General features: G+C 43.9%; 3 protein-coding genes and 1 long non-coding RNA gene across 5 annotated transcripts; 3 read left to right on the top strand and 1 right to left on the bottom strand.

Moving 5' to 3' along the window:
* The first annotated feature begins 3,212 nt into the window (after positions 1 to 3,212).
* Positions 3,213 to 4,127, top strand: LOC127771439 (uncharacterized). Its single transcript, XM_052297354.1, has one exon. The coding sequence runs from the start codon at positions 3,475 to 3,477 to the stop codon at positions 3,805 to 3,807; it is 333 nt and encodes a 110-aa protein (XP_052153314.1). The 5' UTR covers positions 3,213 to 3,474; the 3' UTR covers positions 3,808 to 4,127.
* Positions 4,128 to 9,068: 4,941 nt separating this feature from the next.
* Positions 9,069 to 10,221, top strand: LOC127771694 (WUSCHEL-related homeobox 4). The gene is made up of 3 exons (XM_052297618.1): positions 9,069 to 9,470; positions 9,549 to 9,830; positions 9,923 to 10,221. The coding sequence occupies exons 1-3, from the start codon at positions 9,225 to 9,227 to the stop codon at positions 10,103 to 10,105; spliced, it is 711 nt and encodes a 236-aa protein (XP_052153578.1). The 5' UTR covers positions 9,069 to 9,224; the 3' UTR covers positions 10,106 to 10,221.
* Positions 10,222 to 19,063: 8,842 nt separating this feature from the next.
* LOC127770439 (uncharacterized) lies at positions 19,064 to 23,943 on the top strand. Its single transcript, XR_008016961.1, has 3 exons — positions 19,064 to 19,086; positions 22,950 to 23,754; positions 23,829 to 23,943. It is a non-coding gene; the product is annotated as an uncharacterized LOC127770439 (long non-coding RNA).
* Positions 19,302 to 23,169, bottom strand: LOC127770438 (filament-like plant protein 7). Of its 2 annotated transcripts, none has more exons than XM_052296162.1 (5): positions 23,033 to 23,169; positions 22,811 to 22,943; positions 20,671 to 22,630; positions 20,535 to 20,595; positions 19,302 to 20,059 (listed from the first exon to the last, which is right to left on the bottom strand). In XM_052296162.1, the coding sequence occupies exons 1-5, from the start codon at positions 23,123 to 23,125 to the stop codon at positions 19,556 to 19,558; spliced, it is 2,751 nt and encodes a 916-aa protein (XP_052152122.1). In that variant the 5' UTR covers positions 23,126 to 23,169; the 3' UTR covers positions 19,302 to 19,555. The 2 variants fall into 2 exon arrangements, with proteins under 2 accessions (XP_052152122.1, XP_052152123.1); XM_052296163.1 differs by having other exon boundaries at positions 19,302 to 20,056.
* Positions 23,944 to 24,961: the final 1,018 nt, after the last annotated feature.

The raw sequence follows: 24,961 nt of genomic DNA, 5'->3' as shown, positions 1-24,961 counted from the left end.
TAGCTATCTGTGCAGGCATGATTGAGGGAACAAGTATGCTTGCACGTCACGATGGAAAAACTTGCCGGTTTCAGTTCATCGATTGGATTTGGATTGATTCATCGTGACACAGTGGATGATCTACAGATCAAATGGATCCCAAATGCAGCCAGGGATTTGCCGAAAGGCCAAAAATGCAATCGAAGTGGCCTCTCGAACCGAGAAAGGCCAGCACATGTACCTTGAATCGACCAAAAAAATTGCGGGGAAACGACCATGTGGCATATATGATAACAAAATGGATAGCGAAACTTGTGCATATCGAGTAAGTGGTTTGTTGATTTTTCGACCAATTACTGTCTACTGATCCTTGTGGGGCTACATTGTTTGAAAGATATATCTGAACTATCCAATCTTGTTCTTGCTTCCAGCTTGACCTGTTCTAGCTCGGTACGCAAAACTACACAAAAATTCAACTGCAATGTCATGCTACTCACTTTAAATATAGGGAGACCAATATTTAAACACACACCCGAGCTAAGACCTTATCCAGTCTTAAAAACGATGTTGATCTGTCTACAAAATGAAACGAGAGTATTTCATTTCTTTTAGTTTCAGAGCCTGCCGCGTAGTAGACAGCTGCTAATGCATTTGCTTGCCATCGACCGAAGCTGTTGTGCATCAGGTGTCAGGCTATCCGTAGTTGGGCCCTGGAAGATGCCACTATGATGGCCGAGTTTAATTTCAAACTTTTTTTTTCAAACTTTCAACTTTTCCATCGCATCAAAACTTTTCTACACATATAAACTTCTAACTTTTCCATCACATCGTTTCAATTTAAACCAAACTTTCAATTTTAGCGTGAACTAAAGCCAACATTGCCGATGTCGACATCACATTGCGATATACAGTAATCATTCTGCTTCCGATTACGCCTCAGCTATGTTCGGCACCCATTTTCCCACCCATTTTCTCAACCCCTCTCCCTCGTTTTCCGCGCGCACGTTTTTCAAACTGCTAAACGGTGTATTTTTTTACAAAAAGTTTATACGAAAGTTGCTTAAAAAAATCAAATTAATCTATTTTTTAAAAAAATAGCTAATACTTAATTAATCACGCGCTAATAGACCACTCCGTTTTTCGTGCGTAATGTTCCCCTGGGAACCAAGAATCGCGAACACAGCCTCAATCCTTTTTTATTCTGTCGGCCAAGTGAGGGCTCATAAGGACATCTACAATGTAAGCTACTTCTAGAGTGTCCTCACTAACTGAGGATACTCATAGGGGAACTCAGCTCGCAATAGAGGATACCTCTGGATAGGCTCCTCAAAATCTGAAGCAACTTAATAGAGACACTCCAACCCACAATGGGTATCCCAGCCCACAAAGTCCTATATTTATTTTTTCTACCCTACCCCTAATCTCTCTCTCTCTCTCTCTCCCACCCCCTCTTCTATTTTTTTCGCTGCCGCACTCGCCTCTCCCTCAAGCCGCACTTGCCTCTCCCTCTCTCCGCCGCCACCGCTCGCCTCTCCCGTCACCGGCGTCCACCGCCGCTCTTCTTTCTCCCTCTCTCTCGTTGCCGCCCGTCGCCGGTCGGGGGTGCCAGATCCCTCCACTCATCCGCGGGGTCGTCGCCGCTGCCGACGGGGGAGCCATGCGCGGATATGGCATGCCGACGCGGTGGTCAACGGCGAGCCAGATCCCTCCGCTCGTCGCGGGGTCGTCGCCGCCGCAGGGCCATCGCTGCTGATGACAGGGGAGCCACGCGCGGATCTGGCATGTTGACGCAGTGGTCAACGGCAAGCTGTGGCCAGATGTGGTCTTCTTCTTTCCCTCTCGCCGTTGCCGTTTACCTCTCCCTGTCCCTTTCCCTCTCTTTCCCGTCACGGTGGTCAACGGCGAGCCACCGGCGGCGGCGCGGCAAATGAGGACGAGGAGCCGGCGGGGGTACAAGGGGAAACATCGGGGTAGGGCGTCGTGTCCACGAGCTCCCCACGCTTCAACGTGGTGCCTGGCTCGGACCCCCCACGAAAAAGTAGGCGAGGCGCGGAGAGAGCCGCGCCCCCTGCGAGGCGCCGTGCTCCCCTTCTGGGGAATGGTTCGGCCTCAAAAAGCGACGGGAGGCAGACGGCCGTGAGCGGAGACACGGGTTAAGAGTACCCATTGCTGATGGCCTAATAGATTCGTATAACTTCATACTTAGAATGGTCAATGCCCATATCTGAACTTTTACATCCGTGATCACTGATCAGCTATCGTAATGCTTTGTTTTTTCAGCTTATTTATCAGATTATTAACGGATTATTTGCTTTTCAAAAAAAATATAATCTCTTAAAATAATTTTTTCCTACTGTATTCCTTAGCCATTTTTTAAAACTAGTTGTTATATTTGTTTATAAAAATATTTAATTCACTTCTATAATTAAATCAATAATTTACGGTAACAATACGCTTAATAATCCAAATGAAAAAAGAGGCCAGGCTTCAGGGACCTTGGACATGGTACCACTGCTAAAGTAGTGAGTGGCTGAGTGCATGTGGATGTAAAGCTGGTCGGTACAGTTCAGTTCAGACTAGAACAAAAGCGTGCGTACGGGCCCGCAAGCAATCAGGCAGTGTCATTACTTTCTCCCCCAGAAAGATAAATTCCAGATCGATGCCAATGGCTGGTTGGCCCATGCCAAGAATCTCGCTATCTCCCGACACAGTGTCTCTCACTAATTCCATTTCGCCGTTACGCCAAACTTGGACAAACGCAAGCAACAACGAGAGGTCTCCGGCCGGGCGGCCGGCCGTGCAAAAATTTGTGTAAAGGGTTAATCTGTTGAATATGTTATGTGTATAAAATCGATTACAGTTAACTACTAAAACATGTAATAAGAAGTAGGATAATAGTGAAGTTGGACTTTTATCTTAGACCTCTCTTAAACAAAGACACACATATAATAACGTGATGATGGTAGTATAGGCGAGAAACAACTAGTCCTCAGCCTAGCTTTGGTCGATGGTCATGATCTCATAGATACCCTAGGCACACTGTAATTATGCTGGATCGAGGAAGAACATCGGTAATCACTACAATTGAACTCCCTCACCAAATATATCTCGGTGTAGTCATCACGTCTGGATTTTCTATGACATTTTTTCACATTACGATCTCTAACATGTTATTGGGACTGGTTTTATAACCGGCAGAGGGTTTGGGTTAACAGTTACCAAACCTGTCAAGCGATCGAGCCGATCCGTCATCCGATCGGATTCAATTATAAAAGCATCTCTCCATCAGCAAGCAAGGTATCGATCAGGCATCACCCACTCCAAGCCATGGCCCTTTCTGTAGCGCGCAGAGCACCACCACCACGCTGATCGGCATCATGGCCGAGGCAGACGGCCGGTAGCTAGGCCACGCGCACGCCACGACGGCCCGCACATATGTAAGCGCGCGGCAGTGGTGGAAACTAAACTGGAGAGGCTCGGAGTTTGGAGATCGAGATGGCTGTTCACGTTGTGCTTCTCGCCGTGCCGGCGGCGGCGGCGGCGGGCGGAGGGTTCCTGCAGGCGTTCTTGCAGTACTCGTTCCTGGTGTGGCCGTTCAACCTCGTGCTGCCGCTGGCGCGCCACCTGCCGCGCGTCTGCGTCGCGCTCCGCGGCGCGGCGGAGTTCCTCGCCGGCGAGATGCGGATGTTCCTGAGCGGGCGGCGCAGGGTGCAGCTGCCGCAGCTGTCTGGCTACGGGCGCTCGTCGTCGTTGTCTCCAGGCGAGCGGAGGTCGCGGGAGGAGCTCGTCGCCTACACCATGGTTGCCCTCGTCGGAATCTCCTACTGATCATGGCGCTCTCGGCATTGTCGGGTGATCGAATGCGTCCTCTCCGATTGGTTTCTCGGAATCACTATTGTCACTTTGTCAGTGGGGAAGTGTTCATCATAGATAGGTTAGCTTTGCTGCTTTCTTTATTTTGATCTTGCACATAAGAAATCCTTCTGTTCTGTTCTTGCTGCATTTGTCAGCTGCGGCTCATAGCTAGCTCCTCCATGACTCTGGATTTTTTTTTTAAAAAAAAAAGCTTGATGAAACGATGTATATTGAAGAACTACGAGAAACTGGAGTCCGCATATTTTGATTGAGTTTAATTAGCATTTCGTCGCCATCTGATGATTCCGAATGATTTTCTTTGTGTATATATCTCAAAATTTGAAATTCGGTAGAATCATGAGGTGTGTAATTACATATGCAAGTAAGTTGATGGGCGTGATCGTCGTGTCCTAATCTTCGAATTTAAACCATGCACAAGGTGTTTCTTATATACACTTTAGTGTCGTTGTAGAGCACTAAAATTCAGTTGTGTGCTACTGGTATTTTACTGTCTGATTTTTTGTCGTAGTTTACCCACTCACATATATCATCACTGAAACGTATTTCAGCGTCTCCCCTCTCTTCCACATCTCTCTAGGCCTGTAGGATGGTGGCACGCGGAAACCAATAGCTAACGAGAGAGGAGCTAGACGGTATCACCGAGCTCGAGTGGTGACGGAGACGGGAAAGCTCAGGTTGGCCTTGGTTGTCCCGTCCTCCTAGGTTGATGTTGCCATGTAGCGACGGCCTTAGGCCTACGGTATGGGACTAAACCGAAGAAAATGCAACGACGCGTGCACTCTGTCCCGTGTTGACAGCCCGCAGGCCCATCTCCCTGTTCTACTGTAGCTACCAGCAGCCCATTAGTAATTTCTTCCATCGCCGTAGCCAGGAATAAGTCCCACTTTGTCTCCCTTAATTAGTGACCGAATCTAATCCATGTCAGTGATATCCGGTATTGTGGTTTAGGGATATAGATTAGATTCAACCACTATTTAAGGGAGTCAATGTGGACTTATTCCCATAGCCAACCAAAACTGAGACTATCCAAATAAAGGAACAATCGATGGAGCCTGAAGTTCAGCCCAGTATAGCTAAGTTTGCGGAGGAAAGCTTCGGCCCAGAATAGACCCATCAGAAAGTTTGGATCGCCATCAATGTCAGGCATCTAAGTTAGGCCCATATACAGGACAAAGACAACTGATGGAATGCAGGCTTTCGGCCTACTAGCGTTGCGAACGGATTATCTTGCGGGCCGAGTTGGCCCACAGCCTAGAGAAGTAGTATACGGCATTAACCAATATCAACGTCACCCGTTAGATCTAAAATGAACGGTTCAGAGTGACCAAGAAACAACTAGTCGCAAAGCTTGTTCGGAACTCACGGTCAAACCGTGGTGTGTACTTGCTAGACATGGCATGGGACCCGAGTGGATTTAACGAACAAGCACTGCTGGATTACTGTTGCTACTTTAATTTGTCCACCACGATCGTTGGAACATGTCGATCAATGCATGGTCGTCGGCCAGCCGATCAGTAGTACACTTAGAGACTGTTCACTTCAATGCCAAAATAAATTTTACTATTGTTAAAATTTTGGTAAGGTTGATAATGTTATCAAATTTTAGCAAGATAGCTATTTTTGAATGTGGTCACTTTGTTGCCAACGTATATTCTACCAAATTTTGGTCAGTACTGTGCAGTTGCCAAATTTCTGGTCTTTTTACCAAAGTTTGGTAAGAAACCAAACATATGCATAATTTTGGCAACTTTATCAGAAAATGGTATGGTTAGAAATAGCATCAAAGTGAACAGGCCCTTATCAAATTGTCGACGTTTGATGTCGCGATTCCGGTATTTGCATAGTATAGGGATCGTTGGTATCAGGGTATATGCGAGATTGAGGTAAAAGAGATGGAGACGAGGATTTTTATATAGGTTCGGGCCGCTGAATTGTCAGGTAATAACCCTACATCATGTTGGCCAAAGCCGGTCGTTGCTCTTATTCACCATAATTACACCAGTACAATATTTGGGGTAGCCTATCTAACTGTTGTTAATATGGCGGCCATGAAACCATCCCGTAGTCGACAACAGGGTAGTCTTCCTTCTTGAGTTCGTGCCCGACGAGATCAGAGACAATGCTATGTCTCTCCTAACAGTATTCGTAGACACCGTAAAGGACTAGCCATGCTTATCTCTGAAGTCGATATCCGGCGTCTTGTCTTAGCGTATGTTGGCTTGTATGTTGATCCTGTGTCTTGATCTATTGCTCCGTGTCCCCTCTCCTCCTAGGCGTCTTGTATTTATACCCATAGGTGTCCCCTTATCCAAGTAGAACTAGGGAAACCAATATAGATACAATCCGAGTAGTTCTTGTTGTTTCCATGTAGAACTCTGGTTGTCTTTACTTATCCGGAACTCCTTCCATATCCGAAGTCAGTTCCCGTATAAGACATGGTATGTGGTGAGTCCTGCCGAGATTTAGTCAACTACTATTAGATATGTGGTATCCATAACCCTGACACAAATCTAGTTAGTACTAGTAATCTAGCTCCAGCAAACAAATCGATCAGTAGATCTCATCTCGTTGTTACGCGCGTGGATTAAGATATTGCCCCCAGTTGACAGCGGCATGGTGAATCTGTGATGATTACTACCGCGAGCAAGGAGAGGCCGGTGCATGCCAAATCTCCCCGATTTCACAGCATCGCGTGGCGCGATCTACTCGATCGATCAAACCCCCCCAGAAAAAGCAAGTCCCAATGCCGGTGTACGTAGATCGATCAACGCCATCACTGATTCACTGTACTGTACTACTTGCGTTACGTACATTGCGAGATTATTCAGACAAGACGCAGCATGAGCCTGCAGATGTGCAGAGTACTAGCTACTAAACTGGTCCCTGACGATTTCACAGCTAGCGCGCTCGCCGTTTGCGCGATGGATGCAGTAATAAGCTGGTAGCTTTTCGCCTACCGTTCGTCGTCGCGCGCTGGTGCGTGTGGTGTGGTGTAGTAGTCTCCCCCACACCGCCAAGTCGCCAACGCCGGCGACCAGCTTGGCGCTTTCACTGATCTCTCGGCACGCAGTCTGGCCATCCATGGCCGCCTTTTTCTCTTTTCCGGGCTTTTGGCCTTTCACCCAGTGTGCCTTTACCGGGATTGCCAAAATCTTTTCAGTAATCCCATTGTGCATATCCATACGTACACGCCTGGCTACTACAACGTACGGCGACTATGTATATATATATGCATTGCAACAATTTGCAATTGCGATTGCATGCGTGTCAGAGATCGCCGGAGGCCGTACGTACATGGATATGTCTGGTTCAACACATTCTCTCTTCTCGCTGGCCATTGTAATTCCACCGAAAAGTAGCTCATGCATTCCCTGTTCTGATCGATGGGCCTCTAACGCGTCGCAGCCTTGTTGTATCATTGCTGCTGAGGAGCAAAAGACCGACCGATTTGACGGCCCCCGACATTGCATGGTGTGTCACTTGCATTGCACCATGCATGGTGTGTAGAGACGACAGACACTCCCCTGCAGGCAATGGACATGGCATGGGAGGCTCTAGCTGAATGACACTACAAATTAAAGCTATCTAAGCCTGAGTACGTGATGACCAGTGTGACCAAGGACACAGGACCAGTGTAGTCCATGCCACAAGCTAAGCTTATCGATCGATCTATGGATCCTGATGATTTGCTGTAACTAAACAGTAAAATATGTTATTTTGCAAGGAAGCATGCACCTCGTTTTCCTGACTGTACCCAGCAACTTTTGCACGAGAATGATGTGTGTCACTCTCTGTATCATTAGCTAAGCTCTGGGATGATGGGCTTTACTTACCTGCAGGTAGTACTGCTGCTTTTGCTGATATATTGCCGGGGGGGACTCTTTTATCAGGGTTTCAGGAAAGCCATGTTGTGTACTCCTACATGTAATGTGTTCATAGAGATTACAGGGTACTGCTGCTACATATGCAGTGTGGAGGAATATTTTTTCAGTGCGTACTGGAGGTCTGGAGCCATGGCTCTGTTGATGTGCAGTATCCTGTTGCGAGTTCAACGATAGATGGAGGCGCTAACTCCAAGGTCAACCTCAGCATCAATCATTCTGGGTCTCGCTTTCGTTTGCATGCTTTGCCAATCATATATACTAGCATGTTGCCGCTTCATCGATGGCAGATATGGAGGTTTTTGATGGTCTCCTCATCGATAGCCCCCTCTCTGCCTGCGGCTAACCTAGCTAAATATATAGAGCAAATATATATGGCAAATCGATCTTAGAGATTGCGGACAGGAATATACTTTTCTGTGTTTTGCTTTGCTTTGCTTCTAGCTAGGTCTATATGATCATGCGCAATCATATATGCAGGTATATATAGATGGAGTTGTGACTAGCTAGCTAGTTATAGAGAGAATAGCACACAATATGCAATGCATTCAGACTAGCAGACAGCAAAGTAAGCAGGGTAATTACTTGTCAGACGAAGACTGTAATTTTAACACACTACAAAGTTCATAAATATTTCATTTGAGATATGACTATATGAGTCGATCAGATCGAGCTTCATATATACTAGACCATATATAGTACATATAACAAAGATATATTTTTTTATATTCTGGAGCAAATATGTAACTACATTTATGATGGTCAAATACCTGGTCAGATCTTGATCGCACCAGAGGGGGATCAGCAAGCTTGCTGAATTAATTGATCAGGTCAAGTCGTTAAAGCAGACAATTAGCAGTAAACTAAATATACAAAACTGAGAACAAAACTCGTACTGTAGCTAGCTACTCTTTAGCAAGCTCACATCTTTACGAGGAAAAACTGTATTAATTAGCTAAAACATCATTTTTCTCTCTAAAAAAAGGTATAGGTCAATGTACAAGTAACTGGAATTCGATTGGTATTCACAAATCACACATTCACGCTTGCTTTAAAAGGCATTGTAAAGGAAGATTAGTTTTCCCATATATTTCTTGTCAGTCGTCGTCATGAATTTCGACAGGAAAGGTGAAACAGGGGAGCTTTAGCTCCATGCGAGGGAGAATTTTTACCTTTATTACAGCTCCCGCTTTTTCGTGAATTTGATGATTACGATTTTACGAATGCTGACGCCTTTCATCACCAATCTACACATTCCCTGTCGCCCCCATGAAAGGGCACGCCTTTAATTCTCGACTGTTACCTCGATATCTCACACAAAACACACTCAAACCCTCGCTGCCTAGCTTTATCGCCTTCTCCCCGTATAAAAACACGCCAAGATCACGCTTGCTCGCTTAGCCCTAGCTACAACAATCTAATCTATCTCTGCTTCCAATTCCCATACAAAGCTAGAGCTAACTCTGAGTTAAACTGCGACATTACACAATGAGGCTTCACCATCTGCATGTGGCCTACCTGGATCACAAAGCGTCGTCGTCCTCGTCGTCTCCGGCGCCACCATCCATCTCCCCGTCGTCGATCCCCGGATCGGCCGCCTTCCCTGCTTTCTCCTTCAAATGCCTCCGCCCGCTCGCGCCCAAGATCTCGCTGCCGGAGCCGAGGAAGATGATCGCGCCGCCGGACTTCGTCGTCCCTCGCGCCAGAAACGCTTCCAAGCTGCTCAACTACACTGTTAGACACATCAAACCCTACTTGTTCTTGATCGATCGATCGATCAGGTTCATGATCGTGTATATATTTGGTTTGCAGGTGCAGGTGCCGGCGGCGGGGACGACGAGGTGGAACCCATCGGCGGAGCAGATAAAGGTGCTGGAGATGCTGTACCGCGGCGGGATGCGGACGCCGAACTCCGTCCAGATCGAGCGGATCACGGAGGAGCTCGGCAAGTACGGCCGGATCGAGGGCAAGAACGTCTTCTACTGGTTCCAGAATCACAAGGCCCGCGAGCGCCAGAAGCAGAAGCGCGCCGCCCTCCTCACCCTCAGCACGCTCGACCCTTCCTTGCTGCCCGCTACCGCTAACGAAACCAAAGTAATTAATCAGCAAATTAACCGAATTTTTAATAATCCATGAATCTGTAGACATTTCTGCCCGGCTAATAGACATTTTTTGCGTGTATATAGGAGGCACCGGAGAAGAAGGAGAAGGACGTGGAAGATGGATTGGCGAGCTGCAAGCGGCGGTGCAAGGCGTGGGGTGACGGCGCCGGCGATGGCGACGCGGTGGTGGCGACGGAGGCGGCCGGCGGCTGCACCGACGAAGTGACCCTGGAGCTCTTCCCGTTGCATCCCCAGGGAAAAGCTTAATTAGCTGCATGTGCATATATGTATACTCCGTCGATCGTCTGTCACGCATGGTATCATCATGGATTGGCCGGGTTGATGTTGATTGTGGAAATTAAATTCCCTCGTCTTTGCGTGTGCATTGTGTTGTAGTTGGTCGATCGTGTGTTTGGATTGCTTTGAACATATAATGCATTGTGTTGTGGCCGGGTGCTTGATCGGAAGAATATAATCAGTAGTTCCAAACTGGAATTAGCAGTTGCTCATATACATGCATGCATGGTGTAGAGATCACGCAACTATATATGCAAGGTTTGGATATGCTAATTAGGGCTTACACACGCGCATGCATTTCACCACCGGTTATTGATATACGTACTTATCATATATTCACATGTGTATGACATCATCCAGGCATGTAAGGATGATTGCTATTTTTAAAAGGTCAAAGACACAAACAATTAAGTACATGTTCATATATCAACAAGTCACGTCAATCTCATAACATTATTTCATACTCCCTCCATTTTTTTAAATATGGCGTCGTTGATTTTTGGACATACATGTTTGACCTTTTATCTTTATGTGTAGATACGAAAAACACAAGTTATGCGTGTACCTTCAATGGAAAAAATAAAATAAATAATAGTTGTGTTTTTTAATAATATGAATGATCAAACATATATCTCAAAATAAACAATATCATACATTAAAAACTAATTGAAATACTAGTTAGCGTACTTGGAGATTATTGATGCCCCCCCCCCTCCCCTTTTTTACTTAATGGGAAATAAAAGGTGCATGTATTATCCATCGGGTTTAGTAGTCCTTTTTTTATGGAATATCCATGCTAGCACAAATCTTAATGCAAATCAGACGATGGAAAAATCAAGTTTTTTTCTAACGGAAAACTTGTCGACGTTTTATTAAGCAAAATTGTTATCCAAAAATTAAGGAAAACAGCATGTGTCTTTGTTAATTTATTACGCTATATGATGGACATAGATATATATATCAAGCATACTATTTCTTATGCAAAACCAATTAATATTGGTATTGAGATAAACTAACTAGTATCTAGGAACAAATATATAATAAAAAAACAATATTTTTTTCAACATATCACTGATCCCTCGATAACAAAAACATATAATTCTGGTCACGCGGCGGTTAAACAGTTTTTATTATTTAAAAACACATATTCGTTCTTTTTGTTTTAGTATGAGGATCGCCTTTTCAGATAATTTTTTGATATATGAAAAATCATCAAGTAGATCTGTCTGTAAAAATATTTACATAAATTTGATTTTATAGAGTCTTATGGATATATTTCAACTTAATATATTAGTGATTTTTTTGAGAATAATATATTAGTGATTTTAAGTGAATTAAAATAGCATATATCATAGTTAATGTTTTTCTATGAATACATCACTCGAAAACAGGTAATGGTTAAAGATGTGTAGAGTTTACAGTTTTGCATGCAGTGGAGTAGCAAGTAAAAATGACTAATACAGTAAAGTCATCAGGTGAATAATTTAACAATATCGTGGACATAGATTGAGATCATGACATCGGAGACTTTTAGGGGGACCCGTGAATCTGTAAAGTTCGGCACATTAGGTTTTCATTATGATTCTTAATTAAGCTCTGTTAACACGTGGAAGAAAGCGCGTGTAATCCGGCCGCGTGTAAGCGTGTTTGTGATATTGAACAGCTGAACACTCGACAGCTAAGCAGGTCTGGCCACTTTGTTTGGTTTTACATAAGTATGTCGGCTTAATCAAGGTATAGTTGAATCCATAATACAGTGTTTTGCAGGTAATTAATCCATTTCATAAGGGAAAAACCAGTACGTAGTACGCAATACAAAGTACTTTCTGATAGAATCGAAAAGTGAGAAGTTCAGGGCCTGACATATTTTGCACACTGCAAAATCATTTCTATGCTTGTAGCCTACGCATGTTTCAGGCTTTATGAGCCAATTATACCATGGCCTGAGCAGCCCTTCGACTCCAGCTTTATACACTCCTCGTCCCCTCCTTTAAACATCTAGAGTGACATCATACTCATAATTGCGTAAAACATGCTTCCTATGACAATAATTTAGAGTGTGTCAGAGCTTGTATGGCACTGTTGCTGCGTACTACTCCTAAAGACATACTGAATGAAGTTCTGTAGGAGTATATATATCAACAAAGACGTACTGAATGAAGTTCTGTAGGAGTATATCACTGTAACTAATCCTTATGTACAGATAATGTGGTTTATACAATTGGCAACAATTTTCTTGACTGCAGGAGATGGACACATTGACCAACCTAAATTTCTATGTATATATACAAAAGTGCTTTCATCCCTTAAGAGAATATCCATTGGTTTATTACATATCATCTAATAGTCAATTGATTGTTCTTAAAAAATAATATTAAAAAATGATAATATAGATTAATATGAAATATATCACTCCACGAATATGCCAGTTCAAAATCAACTTCTACATGTTGTAATAAAATAACAAATATAATTGTAAATGTGCGTTAATTATTTTCAGTATAATTTGTCCTTTTGTTGCAAGTTGTAGAAATTGGATTTAGCCTTGCATATCTGTGGAGTGTTTTATTTTATATTAATTTATATTGTTAATTTTTTTAATTATTTAGTTGATATGAAAAAAAAGATATCTTCTTAAGAGATGAAAATCCATACTCGTGTATATATTAGTAATATTTTCTAATGCACGCAGTCGCCGCATTCATCCGGGTGGTCAAAGGGTGAGGCTGACAGAAGTATACATACCCTGTGTTTGTGTTTGTACCATTGAGGGCTGCAAAACCTGCAAACTCGCAAGTTGTACTTTGTCACATGCGCGTACGGTACGGCCGCGCTATCAGCTACACGCGGAACGCGTTGCTTATAGATAAACAGTTGCCCTTGCTTAGGCAAACAGTTTCCTCTGCTCTGATGTTGTGCTCTTTGAACAACAAAATACCCAGAAAAAAAGGGGCGGAAAAGCGACCGATCTCAGGGGCCGGACGGCGCGCGGTGTGGATCGTCCACGCGCGCTCGTGGGCAGAATTTCTCTCAACGAACGGGAGATCAGATGTACGGTGGCGCCTACGAGCGAACGAACGAAAGGTGTGAGAAAGACACGCGCGTGAGGCCAAGGCATTGCACGCCGCCTGATGAGAAAATCAAAAGACGATCCCGCGCAGCTGCCTAGCAGCAGTAGCAGTAGCAGAGCAGGGGAGGCAAAGGCTTCAGCGAGTCGCAGCGTATGCACCGCATGGCGTCATTGGCCCCCGCCCGCCTGTGCGGTGTGCGCCCGGGCCGGGGCGGCGGCCGTGTCCAGTCACCGGAGCGCGCGGGGGCCGCGCCGTGATCAGCCAGCCGCGGTGTGGGGGTGGGGGAGAGAGTATGGTGCATGCGAATGCGGTGCACTACCGCTTTTGTCGCTCTTTTCCGAGACTCCCACAGTGGGCAGCGTGGCCGGCTTTCCTTTCTCTTCGTCAAAGCAGAGGAGAGGCAGGCAGGGGCTGGCCGGCCGGCTCGGGGCGCATGGACGTGCGCTTGGAAAACGACGACGATGGCGACGACGATGATGCAGGTGGTGGCGCCCATGCATGCGATGCATATGGGCCGTGTCGCACAGGAGCGGCAGGTCCCGTCCTGTCGTGTACCGCCGCTCTGGCTCTCGCTTGCGCAGGGGCCCCTCGCTGCTGAAGTAACCTTTTTACTGTGCAGAGAATGTAGCCTGTAGCCTGTAGGTAGGTCGGCTTGGGTCCTTCATGTGTGATGAAATGGGGTTCGTCCATGCTTCTGTACTACAAAGTTCTTTTGTGTGGGAGCAACTCTCGTTATATCGGAGCAGTATCGTTGATATTTTCTCCGAGTATTATTTGTGTTCCATTCCATCTGAGTAATGCAGAGGCATATCACGGTTCACCGTTCACGAGTATCTCAAACGCATCGACGATTGCTAATTAGCACAGCTATGTTGCCAACGGATACTTCTTTCCTCTTGAATCAGGGGTAGGAAAAAAATAATACTCCTTTTCCCACTTATTCTAAGGACAAGACGAACTCACGAACTCAAAATGTAATCATTGTTATACGATGTGATATATTGATATGAATATGCTCCATGTCTCGCTACAGGATAGGACCGGCTTATATAGCCTCCAGCTCTACATATGAAACTAAAAACATACCCAATGACACACGAGAAGTTACTATAATGTGCCCTAAAATAGTTAAGAACATAGATATGTGCTTGAGTGGTCCCTAAGACTATTGGCATCAGTTTGTAGAAGTGGTTGAAGCAACCCCCGTGACATCTTCTTAAGGAATATTTCTCGTTCGCTGGTGTAATCGTCAAGTTTCCTTTCCCCCTTATCGAATAGCATGTTTCTCTTGCAATGTGCTCGAACACTATTCTCCTGGCTGGCCAACCTTTGCATCTGATGACATGAACGCCTCCTATTCACCTATCATGAAGGCTCGAGAAGTATTTGCCTTGGGTTAAAACATAACATGTGGGTGTTAGAAACCGTATTTCGGTCCAATAGGAGATGCGATGTTTAGCCCCTGCTACAACACATAAGAAACTTTCAACTTAAATTATACGAAACTTTCTCAAAACTTCTATATTGCATTTAAAATTTTAACCAAGAATCATAAAATTGGCATTTTAAAATATGTGCCAAGAATGCAGCTGGGCTACCATAATACTACATCCGTTTCAGGTTATAAAACGTTTTGACTTTGTTAAAGTTAGCTTCAAGTTTAACTAAGTTTATAGAAAAAATAATAACATTTTCAACCCAAGACAAATTTATTATGAAAATATATTCAATTACTGAGTTAATAAAACTAATTTGGTATTATAAATATTACTATATTAGTCCATAAACTTAGTCGAACTTGAAGTAGTTTGACTTTGACCAAAGTTAAAACGTCTTATAACCTGAAACGGATAAAATATTTTCTACTGTCCATGTTACGACCGTTTCTCCTCAGTTTTTGCACGCACATTTCCCGAACTGCTAAACATTATGTTTTTTAAATTTTTATTTTATAAAAAGTTGTTTGAAAATATCATATCAATTGATTTTTAAAGTTTATTTAACTAATGCTTAATTAATTACGTGTCAATTCATTGTTCCGTTTTCCTTGTATATGGGAGAATTTCCCAACTTCAACCAATGAACACAGCCTAAATACTAGTAACAATTTTGCATCGCAGTGCCATTTTTTGAAGGGAACTTAGCTTTCACCTCGCACTTTAAACTAGGTCCAAACAAATCTTGGCCAGTATTGAACTTTGAACTTGATTCATAGTTAGGCCCAGTATCAAACCGTTGTTGGCCCGAGCTCTCTGTTCAGACCGTGCGAAGCAGAAGGAATCAAACCGGCCTCCACGGCCCAACCACGCTTTCTCCGCTCCGCAAGTCCGCAACAGATTGATCGAATTTTTTTTCGTTTTTAGATTTTTTTTAATATTTACAGAAATAATCTATCGGTAAAAAAAATTTAAAAAATAGACCCTGCCGCCCCAATGGTGAGCGGCAAGTTGACGTGGCAGACGGTGGGTCGACCGCACCGTCTGTCGCCGTCGGCCAAAATTGCGATTAGGCCCTTGTCGCCCATACAGAGGGCGGCAAGGGGCTAATTGCAATTTTGGCCGCCCATAAAGAGCTTTCGGCCATACTTTTTGCATCTGGGTCCCTTGCCGCCCCAGTAGAGGGCGGCAAGGGACCTAGATGTAAAAAAATACGGCCAAAAGATTTTTCTATGTTACGTTAATAATAAATAAAGAAGTATTTATTGGTAAAACTTGTTAATATTGTTATAAAAATGTATTGAAGTTGGTTGTTGCGCAATTTCATATGTTAAGTGAGGTATTATTTTGTACCTTATTCGACGTATTAGTACTCGGATAATTAATATAGGCCTATCGCAGTCTCGGTCGTAGAAACATTATATGGACTTAAACAAGGAGAATTATGTAATATGAAGAAATAGTAGTACAATTTGAACATGATACAACTATTTCCATTGCGGTTACATAGATGATATTAGATTCGAACTAGGAGGGAGGTAGTGCAATAGTTGAACACAACGACGATGTAGTAATGGGACAAGAAAGCATGACAGTAGAAATTTCAATATGCCAAGTTGTCCGATAATAGCTAACCCCTACGTGAGGATCCCTCTCCTCTCTCAAACCGCGCTTTAGTAACCCTGTATTGCTCTGGTAGTTCAAGCTGCACAACACGGCTAGGTGGAGTTAGAACCCTTCTGGTGTCTATCCATTCTCTGTATTGACATCTCCTTGGTGGTTCCTGGGAGGAAAGAATAAATATAAAGCGAGCAAAGTTAGTAAATGTTGTGAGAAAATAAGGATTCATGTAATCAAAATATTCTTACCATGAAATCGTCGTCAAGAATATTTGGACAAACAAATAACCTTCGACCCAATGTTGTAGGATTTATGGAACGAAGAACCTGACAACGATCACCACACCTGCATATTGGACGGGCTTCCCATGGAGGGAGTGCCGTAGTTAGCACCCGCCAGTCGCTCTGTTGTTCACGACATTGTCGTTCATAAGCCGCTTTTCTCTGTAAGTATTGCTCGGTACTTTTGGATGTGAAATACCAGCGACCTTCTTGTAAACAAGTGGTTAGGTTGAGAATGGGATTTTCTGTATCGACCCACTCGATGTATGCGCAAGCCGTAGTGCGGGTCTGCCGAATAGAGTAGTGTTACGAAGAATAAAATACCTCACGGTCATAGTTAGGACACCTAAAAAAGCGCCTTCCTCGAATATCAGGATTCCTCGAAGCCATTAGTTGGCATCGATCACCGCATAGGTAGAGAGGACGCTGGCACCAAGGTGGTAGTAGGTATACACAAGGATCGCTACGCCAGTTTGGATCCTCAACACCCTGGCGTCTAGCCATTGACGAAAGCCGGTAGGATTTGTAATGAAGCAAGTAGGGAAGGGAGTACTGAATGTGACTGAGTTCTGAAAGATTGTGAGGCCTCACTCGTTAAGGCGACTTATATAGGCGCAAAAAATCGAGTGATACCCCTGACATATGAACGTGGTGGGGTATGGTGGGTACGCCTGATTGGCGCCGAAAGTTATATGCCTGATCGGCGCCGAAAGTTACATTGGTCGTATGCGCCAAATGGCGGGCAAATACTCGTATCGCACGCGAATAAAGGAGGCTGCATCGGTGCGGCAGAAAGTAGTCGTGCATGCGCCGAAAGGTATCGTGCATGCGCCGAAAGGTATCGTACACATATAACAACAATGACATGGCCTGTAGAACATCGAGCTCTAGTGCAAGGTACCCAACAACACAGGTTTGAGATACTATGTTAAGATAAGGCAGGTAGGGGTATCTACCGCAAGAGAGTGAAGCAGGAGTGTGTTCTCAAAACTGACAGCACATGTCATTGCTCTTGTGCAAAGCCGACGGCACATGACATTGGCTTACACAAGACTTTCGTCAAATGGCTTACACAAGAGGGTATCTAGAAGCCAGCACATGTCACATTCAGTACTCCCTTCCCCACTTGCTTCATTACAAATCCTACCGGCTTTCGTCAATGGCTAGACGCCGGGGTGTTGAGGATCCAAATTGGCGTAGCGATCCTTGTGTATACCTACTACCACCTTGGTGCCAGCGTCCTCTCTGCCTATGCGGTGATCGATGCCAATTAATGGCTTCGAGGAATCCTGATATTCGAGGAAGGCGCTTTTTTAGGTGCCCTAACTATGACCATGAGGTATTTTATTATCTGCATATGCTTATTCATTCCGTATGGGCAATCGCTTTATTCTTCGTAACACTACTCTATTCAGCAGACCCGCACTACGGCTTGCGCATACATCGAGTGGGTCGATACAGAAAATCCCGTTCTCGACCTAACCACTTGTTTACAAGAAGGTCGCTGGTATTTCGCATCCGAAAGTATTGAGCAATACTTACAGAGAAAAGCGGCTTATGAACGACAATGTCGTGAACAACAGAGCGACTGGCGGGTGCTAACTACGGCACTCCCTCCATGGGAAGCCCGTCCAAGATATCTACAATGACCCGGCGTCTAGCCATTGACGAAAGTCTTGTGTAAGCCAATGCAACGGTAATGTACTGATTCCAAACTAGCAGATCTACGTAGTTACCGATATCTACAATACGCACTTTTAGATTAGTACAACTAAAACCCTAAAAATATAATGCATTTATTCAAACAATTTTTTTAAAAATACACACTATTTAACTCAATAGTCACATATAGGATCTATGAATATTACCTGAAATCGGCGTCTGAATCCGGCAGGACTTCGCCCCTTCTTCTCTTCTCCTCCCCTCTCTTCTTTTTTTTTTTCACTAGATTTGAGGGGGGAGGAATGAGGGCTGGGGGCTGGGCGGCAGGCCTTTTATAGGCAGCGAGGCCTGCCGCCCGGCCAGAGGGCGGCAAGGGGCCGCCTGCAAAATGGCCGGCCCCGACTGGCTTTTTTGCATTCGGGCCCATTGCCGCCCCACCAGAGGGCGGCAAGGGTTTTCCTGCAAAAAAAACCCTACCTCCGTCACCGCCCGTTCCTTCCCCGTTTGCCACGTCAGCTTGCCGCCCTAGAGGTAGGCGGCAGGGTCTATTTTTGTAATTTTTTTGGCCGATAGATTATTTCTGTAAATATTTAAAAAAAATCTAAAAACCAAAAAAATTCCAGATTCATGGAGCGCCCCCGCTGAGGCGCCCACCACCGCCGCCCAAACCCTTCCCTCCCAAACCGATCCCCTCCGCCGCCTGCGCCCCGCCCCTCTCGCCCGCACGAAATCCCGGCCGGCGCCCGACCACCGCGGAATCACGCGCGCGCGACTGCCGACGACCCAGGAGAGTCTCCCCCCCCCCCCCCCCCCCCCCCCCCCCCCCCGCGCTCGTCCGCGTCCGCGACACCGAGCACACGATCAAGATGAGAGGTCACTAGGTCAGTCTCTGAAACCCTGAATTTCTCTCCCCGTATCGGTGCAGAACTTTTCAAAATCCTCCAAAACTAGGGCAATGCTGCTACTGCTGATCCTCCTCTGGGTGGGATCCCACTGCAGAAACGCCAGGATAGGCATAAAAACACACGCCGATAAACCAGCCGTCTTCCAGAGATCTATCATAACTAGAATTAGAGTTTTCTGTTCACTTGCACGGTAAACCAAAGCAGAGATAGATTCATAAGCTCAAGCAACAATGTAATGGTTGCGGAAACATTGCAAATCACGCTAATACATACCGCATGTTACATATACATTGCACTGTTCTTAGTTCTTACAACCAACGTGATCAAAACGACACAGCTCAAGTGCCAATCGGCCACACTTAATTTACACCTGAAGAGGGCAATCCATCATCCACGGCCACACTTAATTTACACCGGAGAAGGGGCAATCTATCATCCATGGAGGCTAAGCAGTCGCAACGACATTTGGCTTGGTCATGGCTTCCTTTCTCCTTCCTGCCAGAATCCTTTTCAGCAAGTTGGTGTTCCCCTTCTGCTTGCTCGGCATAAGTGCTACTACCTTGAGAGCAGCCTCATCCTTGCAAGTTCCATTCACATCGTAGGGCCTCTTTGGTGGTGCCACCGGCATTGGGTGGGAACTGCATGTTACTGAATCATCGCCTCCGTTGTCGACAGAGCAACTTCTTTCATGTCGCGATCTTAGTTCCGCGCATATGATCTCCTTGGTTTTGGGGGAGCTGAGGTAATCGAATCCTCCATCATCCATGGCTAGCATCTCGTTTAGCGACTGAGACCGGGGTTTTCGCTCAGACTGAATTTTTGTATGAACCACTTTGTCGAAAAGGATCGCATCCTTTGGAGATGCAAGTGCTTTCAGTTGCTTTCCCAGGTTTAGGATTGTCTCCTGACACTCGATAAGCTTCTCTGATGCTGTTGAGATCTCCAGCTGCTGTAGACACAATGGGGAAAGTTGATTGAGTTGTAAAAAAAAAATATAATCAAGGTAATACTTTTTCGCGGGGCTCATAAAAGTATTACCCCCAAAAAAACCAGACAAAATAAAAAAAAGACAGATAACAGAAACAGAGTGAATGGGTAATAAAAAAAATTGTAGCACTACTAAATGGTAATAAATTTATATCACGTCCTATTCAACTTGACTCAAAATTAAAGAAACAAAAAACATATTAAGCAAGACTGACTGCTCTTTATTTGAGCTTGCCTGCAATTTGTATTACAAGAACAAAAGCAATGCTATATATTACAGACAGGATTATCATCGGTGGAGCAAATTACTTGCAGATACAAAGCACAAATATGTAACACATTCTCCAAATGAAATACCTAATACATTGCAAAGTACAAAGGCAAGTTCCAGAATAACAAACTAACAAAGTCAAGAAGTAAAATAATGTGGATCTTACCATCTGTACATGCTGATCTTCATTCCTAGAAACACATTTTGGACCTTCTTTAGCAGGGAAACTGTTTAGAAATAACTGCATTAGGCATAATACTATGAAGGCTAAATGATGAAAAATAAATAACTGAAAGAATTACCGTTCTAGCTGAGGCTTGGATTCAAGAGAAGACACTCCGTGTTGATTGCCCTTGTTTATGTCAGAGTTGGATGGTTTCCCAAGTTCATTGATTGTTGATTCACCATCGACACCATGTGCCATCATTTTTCCTGTTTCTTTCAATGCATTAAGCTCTGCTCGCAGGCTTGAAGCTTTTCCTTCTGATTCCTCACATTTAGAGACTGGTATTTTATTCCTGAAAATTTCTGAGTCATCATCAGCTTTATATCCAATATCCATTAAGCTTGATACGGATACTATCGCCATCTGCATCTTGTTAGGCGTCCTGGGTTCACACATGCCATCTGTTGTTTGGATTCCGGTGTGCTTAATTACTGGAACAACTTCTAGTCCGGAACTGCTATTTATCTCCAAGTTCTTTATGATAGTCTCCCTCATGTCTGATACATCTTGGAGTGAAAAGCAGTGGCTGATTATCCAGTCTAGTGTGATATTGATTTCAAGCACAAATCTTTCAACATCTGTACTCCCATACAAAAGCTCGTTACACCCAAGGACGAAATTTTGTAGTACAGAAGTAAGTTCAGACGTTTTCCACAGGAATGCACGTGCAACGTAGCCAGTCAATGTGTTAGAGCAGTCGCCCTCACTGCCACCAGAGAGCACAACAGTGCTACTATAATCTTTTGATAATCTCTGGACAACACCCTCAATAAGTTCTATCAACTTCAGGACTGCCTTCTCAATCTTGTGCTGACGGAGTTGGTCAGATGTTTCAATAGGACCATCAACTGTTACTAGCTCTTTCCCTGATGATTCTCTAGACTCCCTCCTTGAATCATACGATTCTGTAGGTTTCGCATCACATGCCAATGCTAACTTTTCTATCTCTTCAAAGTCGTCCATGAAACTCAAGTCTGATACTCCGGTACTCTTACAAGAGGGTGTAGTCAGCTTCCCCTTCTTGAAGTGTTCCAGTTCAGAAATCAAGGCAGACGCCCATGAGCTTGAACAGCTGACATTATCTTCATTGCAACCGTCCTCGGAGATTGATGATAGAGGGTTCTCGACCACTGTAGGACTGCATTTTACTAAATCTGTTGCAACCCGACCTCTTGATAACTCCTCAAGCTGAGCTTCAACTTGGGAAAGTTTAGAGGTTGTGCGAGCAAGCATGGTCCGCGAATACTGGAGCTCACCATCCTTACTAGAAAGAGATTCCTTCATAGTCTTATTTTCGTCTTCCATCGCATGCAGCCTTGCAAGCAATGAAGAACTTTCATGTGATGCATCATAGGAGTTCTGCACTAGATTGCCTGAGTTGAATGATGTTGTAGAATTGAACCTTCTCGTCCTTGTTATTACTGCATTGTTACCCAGTGTTTCAACTTCATTTCTCATTTTAGCAATGGCAGCAGGGCCTGGTAGCCTTTTACGTACCATTGAACGCAATCTCTGGCATTCTGCTTCAAGTTTTGTAATCTTTTTTACATTCTCAAGATGTTGTTTATGTGCAGCATCAGCAGATTTCAGGTTAAATTTCCTTTCCTCACTTCGAATATCAAGTTGCTTCTGCAGCATGCAAACCTCATATCTAAGAGAAGAATTCAATTTGTCCGCTGACTCTAGTTTTACCTCAAGGTTCTTGAAATTTGACTCTATCACACCCTTTGCTTCAGTTAACTCTGAGATCATTTTCTCTTTCATTGAGAGCATTTCAGAAAGTTTCCTATTCTTGGCATCCAAGCTAGCAATTATGTTTATTTTCTCTACTACATCTCCTTCCAGCCTCTCAACTTTAACTTGCTCATGAGAAATCAGTTTAGCAGTGTCCTTTATCAATAACTCCCTCTCTACCATGGCAACATTTAGAGCCTCATCAAGATGGCAAATCCTTTGCTCAATTGCGGCTTTCTGATCTAGAGTATCATCAAGTTGTGTCTTAATAGCTATTGCTTCACCTTCAGCTTTCTCCCAACCTAGAATAGTTGTAAACCAATAACATGAATTGCAGAAAAAAAGAATTGCAGAACTTTAATTGCCATTGTATCTGCATACTTGCAGCTGTCCATTTCTCTTCTAGGATGGAAAAATCATGTGCTTAACTAGTTTTGAAACAAGAACATGTATCAGTTAGCGAAAAGTGAATGGAGTTTTACCTAATATTGCTTCTTCCGCCACTTTTGCTTGCTTAGCTAAAATAGCATCCTTCTCCACGCATTCAGCTTGAGCAAATGAAATCTGTTCATTTAAGCATTGCAAGGATCTCTCTAACCGTGCAATCTTCTCTTTCTGCAGGGAAGGAAAAGTTGAAAATCCAGATAGGAACATATCATAATTCATAAGGCTTCTTAATAATGTTAAAGAGATAAGTGATGTACCTCCTGTTCCCTCTCTGATATATTGGCTTTGTTCTTCGTTGAAATTGTCCTTTCTGAGGATTTTTTTCTCCAAAGCCATGTTTTATTATCCATTAGTGAGATGCTAAATATCTATCAATATTCAACGCCGTTCTAAACTCCCTAGAAATTAATAAGAAATATAAATGTTAGTAAGATATATTCCCACCAAATTGTACAAAAGGTGGATACAGACAGAACATTTCCTTGGGTGCTATTCTATTAAGAAACTGAAATTGTGTGTATCAAGTCATCTTTGCAAAACTATCCCAAGCTAACATAATCTGACAGCAAGTTGTATTTTATCCCAGTTAAATTCATATAATTATATCGTATACACGTTAGTTTTTTATTCCATGAGACAAGGTTGAAAAATACAAGAATTTGGACTCGTGGACTAAAACAAAGAAATCCCTTTGAACACTTTCTAAGCTTAATAAAAACTTTGGCTGGCGTACGCCAGCTCAGCAAGTATTTTGTTAACCAATGATTGTTCAGAAGTAAAGTACTGTTAATTATCTGCCATCTTAATAGAAATTGACCACTATCTAATCTACTATTCATAATTAATAAGTTTCTTCATCAGCTAACCATAATATCATTTTCCTTTCAATGCAGAAAGCGATGCTCAGCTCAGAAAAGAAAGTAAAGGATATAGTGAAGCTTGTTCTGTTCCACTCTCGTTGTACCTACCACTTCAAAAGGTAAAGTTTTTGGCAAAATACAGCTATAGAGTTTCTTAAAACAAATTTTGACAGAATTGCCCGTCAACTTTTAGCTTGTGTCAGCTCCAATAGTGGAAGCCCATTGACATTGAACCTATCACTTTGATCCAGAAGCGTCACCAACCGATGCAATTAAAACCAGCCGGTACAAAGGCATTTATGTGACTCAGGTACGTCCTCTCAGAAGTCAAAAGAACTGAAGTACTTAAACACCTCTAAAAACGAAATGCTTCTTCTTTGTCTCGACAATCTTTAGGGCCTACTATTTTGATGGCATTTACTATTTTGGACAACTCGAATATAGTAGTAAACCTTAAAACCTCTGAACGAAGTTTTATTGCTAACTGGAGTGAGGCCCAACCTCACAATATCTATTTAGACAGTATTTATGCAAATTGATTGCATCTAAATCTAGACAAATATACAATTCACAAGGAGGGCAAGAGAAGAAGATGAGAGAAAAGAAAGCTACAGAAACAAGCAGTCAGAGCTCAGAAGTCTAACTCTAAACCCACTAGAAATATTAACTCAAAATAAGCTTCCTTCTGCGCAGCAGGAAGTGAAAATGGTACATCAGCTAGAACTGATGGCGAAAACCCCAAAAGGGCTCCACGGTGAAACAAGAAGACAGGATCCCTAAGAGCACCAGCAGTTTAGCAAGAGCGGCTTCTGCAATCGGCATGCATGTTAGTGTGTAGTTAAGCAATTAAGCCAAAAACATCACCATCTAACTAGCTCCAAACCCATTAGGTCCTTAGCCCAAGCTCTAGATTTCCCCATCGTTTTCCCAGCCAGCAAACAAAGAAGAAGATGGAGTGTGCTCACACCGCACATTGACAAAGGATCCAAAAGGGCAAGAGTAAAATAGAAGGAAGCAAGATTTTCAAGAACTCAAGAAAAGGCACTAGTAGCCAGTGAGGTGAGGTGAGTGAGGTGAGGTGAGTGAGCTGAACTGAACTGACCTCCAGTGACAACAGGTGGTGGCTCTGCTGCAGCTCACCAAGAATGAACTGCCGCTGCCTCACTGTGAGCCTGTGACGGCATCCTATGGAGGAGGGAGATGAAGACAAGGACACAAAGGTGGATGGAAGGGAGAAAAAGGTGACACGGGTATAAGAACAAAGCGATCGTTCAGCTTTTCCCGTGGGGCAACCGCTGGGGTCTCACTCCGTAATTTTTTTCTTAG

This window comes from Oryza glaberrima, chromosome 4 (assembly GCF_000147395.1).
Source record: "Oryza glaberrima chromosome 4, OglaRS2, whole genome shotgun sequence".
Taxonomy (NCBI): Eukaryota; Viridiplantae; Streptophyta; class Magnoliopsida; order Poales; family Poaceae; genus Oryza; species Oryza glaberrima.
The sequence above is the reverse complement of the archived record's forward strand: the minus strand, read 5'-3'. Positions and strand labels throughout refer to the sequence as shown.

Bases quoted from the DNA above. Each gene is read 5' to 3' on its own strand.
- LOC127770438 (XM_052296162.1), bottom strand. From the start codon at position 23,125: ATGGATAATAAAACATGGCTTTGGAGAAAAAAATCCTCAGAAAGGACA. The intron at 22,944-23,032 runs GTACATCACTTA...CCTTCCCTGCAG, and splicing joins TATCAGAGAGGGAACAGGAG to AAAGAGAAGATTGCACGGTT. The intron at 20,596-20,670 runs GTAATTCTTTCA...ATTTCTAAACAG, and splicing joins TCCAAGCCTCAGCTAGAACG to TTTCCCTGCTAAAGAAGGTC.
- LOC127771694 (XM_052297618.1), top strand. From the start codon at position 9,225: ATGAGGCTTCACCATCTGCATGTGGCCTACCTGGATCACAAAGCGTCG. The intron at 9,471-9,548 runs GTTAGACACATC...TTTGGTTTGCAG, and splicing joins CCAAGCTGCTCAACTACACT to GTGCAGGTGCCGGCGGCGGG. The intron at 9,831-9,922 runs GTAATTAATCAG...GCGTGTATATAG, and splicing joins CTACCGCTAACGAAACCAAA to GAGGCACCGGAGAAGAAGGA.
- LOC127771439 (XM_052297354.1), top strand. From the start codon at position 3,475: ATGGCTGTTCACGTTGTGCTTCTCGCCGTGCCGGCGGCGGCGGCGGCG.